The 11,123-nt window shown below is 38.0% G+C and overlaps 1 protein-coding gene across 1 annotated transcript in view; it reads left to right on the top strand.

Moving 5' to 3' along the window:
• Scin (scinderin) overlaps positions 1-10,275 on the top strand; it is a 72,988-nt gene extending 62,713 nt beyond the window's left edge. Inside the window, exons 12-16 of the mRNA XM_047561533.1 lie at positions 2,943-3,120; positions 3,534-3,655; positions 7,427-7,504; positions 8,978-9,038; positions 9,445-10,275. Of these exons, the coding sequence (XP_047417489.1) occupies positions 2,943-3,120; positions 3,534-3,655; positions 7,427-7,504; positions 8,978-9,038; positions 9,445-9,572 (567 nt within the window). The 3' untranslated portion in view covers positions 9,573-10,275. The remainder of the gene's footprint in view (positions 1-2,942; positions 3,121-3,533; positions 3,656-7,426; positions 7,505-8,977; positions 9,039-9,444) is intronic.
• The last annotated feature ends 848 nt before the right edge of the window (positions 10,276-11,123 follow it).

The raw sequence follows: 11,123 nt of genomic DNA on the forward strand, positions 1-11,123 counted from the left end.
TACTCCCTGCCAACGTCGCCAGCCTGTCTGCATCTGTACATATGTCTTCTTTTTCCCTTCTGTTTTATGAACTAGATTTAAATTTTGTATTAGTAATTTACGTATAAGTATTTACATATAAATGTTTTATAAATTAATATCAATGTTATCCATAAATTGGTGATAGTATATTTTATAAAATGACATGCTAATAAATAAAGAAGTGCTTATTACATAGAATAAAAAATTATGGCCCTTGTCTAAAACCAAGTTTCTCCCACCCCCACCACACACTGTCAACTTCTGTCCAGGATCCCCTCCTCTTTTGCTTTCCTAGGGACTTTCCTGGATTTCTCTCCATGTCTTTATCCCACTTCCAGATCATCCTGAATGTAGACTATGATTTCCTTTCTCTTCTCTATTACTAATTTATTCTTGTATCCTGGATCATTTACTTTGAAATTCAAAGATGCCTTAAAAAAACAATTTCTTTAAAAACTGTTTCTGGATCCTGACCAGGATCTTCTCCAACTACCTCATCATTGCTCTTTCCTTCCTGAGAGCACAAATCCTTGGGAAAGTTGTTTTCACGTACTCACTGTCTCTGCTATGTTAAGCCTCTTCTCTCTACAGTCACTCCCACCACTACCCACCTCTCCACCCAACTGGTTTTTATCTATCTTGACAGTGACCTGCTTCTGGCCACAGTCAAAGGTCACTTCTTGATCTCTTTTTTCTTAGTCTCCCACTGGCATTTGTCACCGTGAATTTTTACAGTTTTAATAATCACTTTATTCCTCATCAGTGTCTATGTGTCATCACACATGGCATGATTTTTTCCATACCTACCAGCTTCCCTCCTAGGGGTGATTTTGCTAGGTTTCCATCAACTTGACCTTGGAGACTTGAGTGCTCCAAGGCTCAGACTTGGCCCTCTTCACAGTGATCTCATTCACCCATATAGTTGAAATGCTGGACTTGTATTGACCTCAACATGTATTTGATTATGACTGTTTTTTTCTTCCATCTATATTATTAACAATTTAGGCACTACCAGCATTCTCAGTTGATTCCAGTGAAAGAGTCAACCAGAATGTTCCAGTGCTATTCTCCTAGTCTCTCTCCCCACTGGCAGGTCTTTACCATAAGTTGCCTGGAGTTCATCATCTTATTTCCTTGCAGACTCTCAAATCAGCCTTCAGATTTCCAGCCTCTCCATAACATCATTTTATAAGGTTTTTCTGTCTTCATCTTCTGACAGGCTATTGCTTTCTGAACATAAGGTCTAGATCTCCCTCCCTGATCTCATACCAGTCTGACCATGGGCCTCTTGTCACTTTATCTCCACTATCCTGGCTCTTTCCTCTGTACTAATAAGGAGACACATGGCTTAGAAATCAGTTCTGAAAGCCAGCCCTGTTCCTATAATTCTCCATCACCACATCTGATGGGTTCCTTTTAGCTTGGTCCAGAGGTCCTCTTTCCTGCTAGGAGAAGACTATCATCACTTTCCTGAGTAACCCCTGAAGCATGACTTTGAAACTCCAGCAGCCATTCCTTGTACCCCTAATGTTCTCTCTAGGGACAGGGTCCTGACAAAACTGGTGAAATCCATCTTTCCATGCAGTTGTGACTTTGCCCTGGCAGTTCAGAGGTGGGCAAGTAGTGTCCTTTGACACAGGTTACTCCTGCCTTCTTGAAACATTCTCTGCACTTGGCCTGGAGATCTTTGCACTCTTGGATGCTCCACCTCAGTCTTGCTTACTGCTTCCTCCTCATTTCCCCAGAATCACTCATCACACTCAGATCCACAAGATGCAGAAAGTCATTCACAGTGACAAAGCTACATAATATAGTCAGACAGCTTCTCACAGATATAGACACAGAGCTGCAAAACCACCAGGTCATAGGGGACAAGCCCTAGGTCCTTCATGCTCATTATCAAGCCCAAGACCCTGTAAATGCACTGTCCCCTGCCCATGGATTGCACTTGGAGCTGCACTCTCAGGCCAGAGTCTGGGCCCAACCAGGCCCCTCCTGCTGCTCTGTGGCCAGGTGAACTGAACTCTGCTCACCTGCCTGATCCCAGGTAATGTCCATAGCTTCTTGGTTGGAAGGAAGGGGCATGCCAATGTCTTTTATAATTCGAGCTATAATTTTTCTGTGTCTGAAGAACCTTTTAGTGAATCCATAGTATTTTTTTCCCCTACATTAATCTCCTGTCCCTGTTATATGGATTTTAGGTTTTTCCTTGATAATGTGATAAACTTCTCATTAGGTGAGGAGAGAAAGATTTAATCTCTTTGTTTTGTGTTTCTCATTTGAATACTACAATCTCTTTCCAGTTATCACTTACAGCTTGTCTTTGTTCTTATGATCTATTTGAGTGTTATCATTGTTACTCTTACAAATCCTTAATTCTTTATTTGTTCTTATTAGTTATGCATGACAGTAGAATGTATTTTGACATAGTATACTTATAAGGAGTATTACTTCCCATTCTTCTGGTTGTACATGATGTAGAATTCCTTTGGTTGTATATTCATATATGCACATAGGGAAGCTATGTCCAATTCATTCTGCTATCTTTCCTCTTCATAGTCCCCCTTCCTTCCCCTCATTCCCCTTTGTCTAATCCAAAGTACTTCTATTCTTCCCTACCCCCCACTTATTGTTGAGTTAGCATCTACATATCAGAGAACATTCGGCCTTTGCCAAGCTCTTAATTCTTATTGTGCAAGTGTGACTGATGTCATTCTTAGAACCTGTGCTACTATCTAAAGACAGATGAGCATTAAAGTGATACAGATGCCATAGGGTGGTGGCACTGCTGCCCTGAACTAATCTCCTGGAGTAGGACAGAAGTCTGCGAATGATTTGTTAACTGCCACAACTTCAAGAAATGTTTGTTGGGGGACCAACAATGAATTCGAATCATGCTGATATTTTTATTCATGCTCTAGGTTGATGTTGATGCAAATTCATTGAACTCCAATGATGTTTTTGTCCTGAAACTTCGAAACAACAATGGCTACATCTGGATTGGAAAAGGTGCTAGCCAGGAGGAGGAGAAAGGAGCAGAGTATGTAGCAAATGTCCTCAAGTGCAAAACCGCAAGGATTCAAGAAGGCGAGGAACCAGGTGTGTGCTGAGGGAGAAAGACAGTAGCCAGAATTTCTATTTAGCATGCTTGCTAATCTCTTTTTTTCATAAAGTCATTTTTTTTGATGATTAGAGAGGGTTTAGAATCTGTCTATTAGTATAATATCTTATGTATATATAAAAATTTATATTTAAAAAATATATTTTTAAATTTAGAGACAGAATCTTGCAAGCTTGCTTAGGCCTTGCTAAGTTGCTGAGGCTGATTTCGAACTCACAATCCTCCTGCGTCAGTCGCCTGTGCCACTGGGATTACAGGCATGTGCCACTGTGCCCAACTTAAGTAATGTCTTAAAGATAAAATTAAGATGAGATATTGTTATTGTTAATGTGAAACAAGCCAACCATATGCTTCTGAATATGTGTCGGGTAACTCGGTGTGTTTTTGACAGAGGAATTCTGGAATTCCCTTGGAGGGAAAAAAGACTACCAGACGTCACCGCTGCTGGAAACACAGGCTGAAGACCATCCGCCTCGGCTTTATGGCTGCTCCAACAAAACTGGAAGATTCATTGTAAGTGTCTTAAGAAGCAGTGATGGAGAACTAACTGTCTCGAGAGATGTGTTCTGTGTTGGCTCTGATGCTCTGCAGCTTTGTGAAAGCTGTTGTTTCTTAGGTTTGGCTTCGATGCATTAATCTTTGCTATCTGCAGGGTAGTTAAAGGGTCAATGATGCAGTAGATGTGAAAGCATTAAGAATACAGTAAAGTAGTATATAAGACAAGGTGCTTTTAAAGGTATCAGCCACTTTGCATCTCTGTCAGCCTTCAGTAATTGCTGTATGAATTTTATATGGTACAATTTGCTAAATTCCTAATTAAGTACTTTCCATGGGTAGCAGTCATTTCTCATCTAAGGTAAACTTCGAACTTCAGTTTCCCAGGAGAATAAAAACTTTCTCAATGTTGGATGAACAAAAAATATTAAGGAAATACTAAGATCCTCAGACAAAGTTACATAAAGCTACATATGCAGGAATGCTTTATTGTATAGTCACTTACAAGTTTTGAATTCTAGGCAATTCAAAGTAAAATTAGGGGTCTGGGGTTGTGGCTCAGTGGTAGAGCACTTGCCTAGCACGTGGGAGGCACTGGGTTCAATCCTCAGCACCACATAAGAACAATAAAGATAAAGGTATTGTGTTGATCTACAACTAAAAAAAAAATTAAAAATAAAGTTAGAAGGATTTGTATAACAGTCTTAGTTCGGACTGCTATAACAAAAATACCATAGACAGGGTGATTTAAGCATTTATTTCTCACAGTGCTGGAAGTTAGGAAGTCTAAGGTTAGGAAGTCTAAGGTCTACCTGCAGACCTGTTGTCTGGTGAGGATCACTGCCTGGCCTTCTCACTGATCCTCACATGGCCAAGAGGGTGAGCTCTAGTCTCATTCTCCTGTCATGGCACTACTGTCATCGTGGGGTTCTACCCCCGTGACCTCAGCTAAGCTGAACCACCTGCCAAAGGCCCCACCTCCTACTACCATCCCACCAGGGGTTATGGCTTCAACCAGTGAGTTTTGGGGGAATGAGAACATGCCATCCATGACATGTCAAGACAGATTTTATATTGAACTCTGAAATATTATCCTGGTCTATAGCCCTTCAGTTTAACCAGGGAAATTCTGTTATCTGACACCCTGGACTTTTGTGTAAACTTAAAGGATGAATTCTTTTTTCCATATAAAATTTGATCTACAAATTTGTTCAACATATCCTGGTAAATATGAGCTTCATTTTCAACACAACACACACACACACACACACACACACACACACACAGAGTTTCCTGAGAACTTTCCCAGGTGCCCTTGTTGCTAGAAACAGAATGCTTTGATGAAACTGTACATGTACAAACCATGCTGGGAGCTTATTATTTGACTTGACCTAAAAATCAAAGATTTAATAGAGCATTGTGATACTTAGTTGTTGAGCACCAGAGTTTATTACCTACCTTGTATGAAATTCCTGTACTTGCTATATTTATAAACTTGTGATCAGAAAAGTCTGCTATTTTGTTATTTTGACTATTAACTAGATATGGCATCCAAACAACTTCTTTTGGGCATATGTTTCTGTATTTCTTATTAGAATTACTTGCTAATATTGGCACAAATTAGATGTTTGTTTCCAAGGAAGATATATTTTACAAAAATACGTGTCTAGATTTTGTTCTCAGTCAAGCTTTTAAAGAAATCTTATTTTAGTCAGTTTTTTCTTTACTGTGACCAAAAGACCTGACAAGAGCAATTAGAGGAAGAAAAGTTTATTTGGGCACACAGTTTCAGAGGTTTCAGTCCATGGTCAGCTGACACCATAGCTTTGCCCAAGGTGAGGCAGAACGTCTGTGGGCAAGGGCATGGAAGAGGGAAGAAGCTCAGGACATGGCAATCAGGAATCAGAGAGAGCGAGCTCTGCTCACCAAGAACAAAATATAAACCCGTGAGGCATGCCCCTAGTAACCTGCTTCCTCCAGCCACACCAGGCCTGCAGTTACTGCCCAGTTAATCCATGTCAGTAGATTAATCCACTGATTAGGTCATACTTTTTATAATCGAATCATTTTCACTTCTGAAAATTTTTGCATTTTTTCACACATGAGCTTTTGGAGGACACTTCATATCTAAACCATACAAATTAACAGATATATTAATTTTTGGGTTTTTTTTGGTCACATGCATATGTTAGCCTCTTGAGAAATATATCTCACCCTTCTATCTGTTCATTTTCTTGTTTGATATATGAAATCCCTTCTACTCCCTTCATAGTTTGAAGAAAAGGATTGTTATTAACAATAGCTTGATCTTATAATCACTATCAGAAAGTAGGCTTTAGTACATTCACACAAGAGCCTATTGGTTAAAAGCACAGCTTTTGGAACCAATCTGCCCATCTGATATCACTTATTGGGTGAAATTACTTACTGACTATGTGACCCTAAGATAGTTCCTTACCCTCTATACTGTGTAAAATGGGAAGCGTTACAGTACCAGCTTCATGCAGTTTTGTGAATATTAATTATTTCATTTAAAGAAGTAGAATAGTGCCTGGTACACAGCAAGTGATATATGTAAGATGATCTCTCTCTTTTTTTTTTTTTCTTTTTTTTTTTTCAATTCTGAAGACTGAACTAAGTCTACCACTGAGTTATAGCCCCAGCCCTTTTTTTTTCTTTATTTCAAGACAGGGTCTCAGTAAGTTACCCAGGCTGACCTTGAACTTGTGATCTTCCTACCTCAATCCTGAGTCCCCAGGGTTGCAGGCATGCACCATTGTTCAGGCTAGGGTTTTTGTTTTAAAATCTTATGGTCTTGTAGAAAGATAATATAAACAAACTTTTGTTCTCTATAAATGATCATTGTTTGTAGGGATTTTTTTTTTTGCTTGTTTTTGAATAAGGACCTCAAAATCTTATCAGAGCATAACAAACATGAATTATGTTGAGATGCCTGGAGGGTGCTAGGACTGGATTTATCTAATCTGTGCTGCCTGGAGGTTCTCCATGGGCTGCACTTTGGTTTTATGCCAGTTTTTCTGGTGACAGAGCCCAGGAAAACAAGATGACCCCTGTTGAGTCACGTTTGCTAAATAGGACATGGCCAAGGCCATAGTTATCTTCATCTGTTTGACTGCACTGCAAAGTCAAATGGCAGAGTGAGGGAGTGAAGAATTAGGAACCATAATCCATTCTACCACACCTCCCTAAGAATCAGGGTACACAGTTTGTTCGAAATTCTCTAAAGATATTGAACTTTAGATTAATATATGCCTATTGGTGTTGAGTGGATTAAACTAATCTTGCCCATTACCATTTGATGTTAACTATAGGGAATACAATTTATCCTACTCAAAATAAAAATAATTAAAATTTGCATGTCTTATTGAAAATGGTTGATATGGCAAATTGTCCAGATCTATTGACTTTTAAAAGTCTTGATCTACAAAACAAAAGGCAATTTAATACCCAGACCATAAAACCCAATGTTTTTAGAGAATAGGCAGGCAACAAAATATGTGAAGTGTCTTGTCGTGAAGAGCGGCTCATACAGAGGACTGCGGTCAGATTGACGTCTGTATTCTTGTTCTTAGAAGCATCCAAATGCACTGAGTACCATACTGGCCAAACTGTGCATCAGTTTGTGACATCTGATGAACAATTCTTTAATTCTTTGTTACTCAAAAAGAAGAAAAAAATAACTACTGAAGTTTTTCACTGCCCTCTAACATAATATATTGGATAATAATAATCCTACTGTTTGGTCTTAAAGTTTTTCATACATTTCAGATTGAAGAAGTTCCAGGAGAGTTCACGCAGGATGATTTAGCGGAAGATGATGTCATGTTGCTAGATGCTTGGGAACAGGTAACAGTAATATTTTGTTCATAACAAGAGAATGTACTTAAGGTTGGGAACTGACAGAACCTGCTTTGAGAAATGGTGATATTGAAAAGAAACAACACAGTTTGGCAAAAAACAACATTCATAGGGCAAGTTGACTTCTATTTTTCATTTATTGTGAAAGGTACTTGCTTCTAATTTATTCCTGTGTTCATTTTACTAATAAGTATAATAATAAGTACAATACAATGGGGGAGGCCAAATACTGGGAATTTCTTTTGAAATTTGACAAAAGGTTATAAGGAAGCCCTCCTCTGAGGAGGAAGCAGCACAGAATAGTTTTGAATCCAAACAGTAAAATATGATACTGTATTATATATCTTAATTTAAGAGAAAATTAATGGTAATTTGACATGCCACATCCATCTGTTTTTAAAAATCTTTATGTAAACTAACTATAATGGAAGGTAAAGATAAGTATGTTAGGAATCAATTTCCATAGAAGAAGAAAGAAATTGTACTTTTAGGTCTATTTCTAATAGCTAAGCCATTCAGTTAAAATATTCCTTAATCTTGATCTACAATGACCATACTTGAATCGGAGGTCTAGTCCTAAATTCTCTTCAAACTACATTTCATTTTTTAAAAAATCATACTTTTTATTTAAATTCCCATGCTGTTGTGATATGTTCTGTCCTCTGCAACAAGTATTCCAATACCTGTGTATGAATTCGAACACGATCAAAATTTAATTTGACCAAAATTGCTCTGCTTGCAAGTGATTTTAAAGTGATTTAAGTACAAGGTAATTCAAGAGGATTTTTCAGCATTAAAATACTGAACCCACACATTTGGCAAAGAAAAGAATATATATCGGATTGTATGTATTATAGACTTTACATATATGATGCAGATCACATACATATATACATAGATATATAGAGAGAGAAAGAGAGAGGAATGTCATAATCAAGAAGTTTTTAATCCTTGATACTAAACAATACAGCACTTTACAAAAGTTTAATAGGGCATGATACTATAGGAGAAAACACTAGACTTAAGTCAGAGAGTCCTAAACAGAGTCTGGGGAATTCCTCAAATAATTTTCTCCATGGGGTCCTCTGCAGCCTGGACCTACACCTAGGAAATGGGGATGACGATTTCCGGTCTTCCATCCTTCAGTGGGTGAATGCAAAAACCCCAACCCACCTGTTGTTTCTGTGAAAGATCACTTTATAAACTAGAAAAGTGCCATGTAAACATAAAATGGGAGTGTGAAGTCTAGTCACATTATCAGGGTATAAATTCAGGTGCTCCTGGTGAGAGTGAACATTGGGAACTGGTGGAATTTCTGTGGCCCCACCTGCACACACCTCCCCCACTTCTGGGGCTGGCACGCCGATGAAACGAGCAGTGTGTGTACAGCACTTGGCATAGTGCCTGGCACCCAGGCAATGCTCCAAAACCAGTTCATATTGTTATTGTTTCATTTTTCAGATATTTATTTGGGTTGGCAAAGATGCCAATGAAGTCGAGAAGACAGAGTCGCTGAAGTCTGGTAAGCTAAATTCCAAGGACGATTATGGGAGTAACCTGGCAAGGTTATTACCAAGCACCTGGCTGCTCTTTATTACCACATCTTCCCCAAATCCATATTGAAGCAGAGAAGGAGCTTAACCATCATCCTCAAACCTAAGGAGCAATGGAATTTTTTAAAACTAAAAAATTGCACCATGGGCACAAGAAAAATGTTTTGTTGCCTACTTTAGAAAGACAGTAATGAGACTTTATAATGTGCTTTTAATGGCAAATGAAAAAATCAATAAGAAATGGTTCATATTTGATTACTTGGGGGTAATGAAAATTTAATCCATTGGATTTAATCCATGGAAGAATTTTCATTCTATAGTTATTTTAGTTAAATCTCAAACTAACTGAATTTATGTCTTTGTAACTCTTTTTAGCCAAAATGTATCTTGAGACGGACCCTTCTGGAAGAGATAAGAGGACACCAATTGTTATCATAAAACAGGGCCATGAGCCACTCACCTTCACAGGCTGGTTCCTGGGCTGGGATTCTAGCAGATGGTAAACTAATCTTAGTTAAAACAAACAAACAAACAACCTTAGGGGCACATTAGGATCAGTTGTCCCATTGCTATTTGGTGGTGTGGAGGGAGGGCAGCTTTTTTGTTTATTTGACTGTAGAAAATTAACCTCAGCCAAATGGCTATTTTAATGCCTAGTATTGGCTTAAAATTCTTTTTTAAAATGAATTTTCTTATGTGACTATATTGAAATAACCTAAAGTAAACTTTTGTTAGGGTCCAATATTAGCTCTCCTGGTTTATACCTTTTTATATGACCTTTTAAATGGAAAAGGTTTTGTACTATCTAGGGGAATTTATCAAGTAGGAAATTTTATAATTCATCAACCATTAGCCAAACTTGTATCTTAATCTGCCTTAGAAGCTTTTTTCTTTTCTACATATTGTCTTCAAAAGAATTGGATATTTGTAGTGAGGTTTATATTAAGAAGGCTTTAAATATATGTCATTATTTTCTTTCCCTCATCAAGGTGCCATTACGCCTAAGTGTCATTTTCTAAGCGGAACTTTTCTTTTTAAAAGGCTTTAAAATCATAGCTTTTTCATGGTGAAACAAATTGTATTCTTTTCGATTTATCTACATAAAGACATATATTACAGTACATGTTTAACATCACAAAAGACATATACAGAACAACTTCACTAATGGTGTCTTTTATCATTAAAATACATCTCTTTTTGAACAGATTTTGTGTTGTGACATTTTATTCAAATTTGATATTTTTAATTACACAATTTTATGGTTAAATACTGTGAATTAATGTGGAGTTACTATTTCTCAAACTATTCTCATTAAGCTGTAAAAATTAAACAACTTTTTTGTGGTTAGATAATTATGAGAAATTTTTTAAATATCATAGAGTTCATATGAAATATGTGCCCCAGACAACAGGAGTCGGCACAAAATCTAGAACTGTAGTAGAGACCAGCTTTGGTAGTGGGGTAGGGGCGGAGAGGGGAATCTGGAGTTCCATGAAAGGGGAAATGGAGAGGGAAGTGACTTGAGGGATTCCTACCTTCTCCTGGGGGAGTGAGGGGCACGTGCACTTCACATTGGCTCCTGGCCCACTTCCATTTTGACCAGATGGTAAATGATCCAGGGGCTGGTGTGGGTGGTAAGGAAGCAGTACGAAGTGGTCCTTTCAGGTATTATTCATTCAGTAAATATTTATCAAGCATCTATTCAGCATCAGGCAATATTCTAGATTCTTTGGATCCAGTATAAATGAATCAGACAAAATTCCAACTTTTATGGCAGTTATATTCCAAGGAAGAGGCCAAAATTACAATTTCAGTAAGTAAATATATCATAAAATTTATCAGAAGATAAGTTCTATGGAGGAGAAAATATAGGAAAGGAGATTAGGGAATACTATGTGAAGAGTGAGTTTTAATAGGGTGCAGTTTTAATAGGGTGGGTCAGGAGAGCCCGGTTGAGCAGGTGCTATTTAGACAGAGAAGCAGCCGAGGTCAGGAGTGAACCTCGTGGTTACACCTGACAGAAGGAGTGCAGAAGGAGTGCAGGGTACAAAGGT

This window comes from Sciurus carolinensis, chromosome 8 (assembly GCF_902686445.1).
Source record: "Sciurus carolinensis chromosome 8, mSciCar1.2, whole genome shotgun sequence".
NCBI lineage: Eukaryota > Metazoa > Chordata > Mammalia > Rodentia > Sciuridae > Sciurus > Sciurus carolinensis.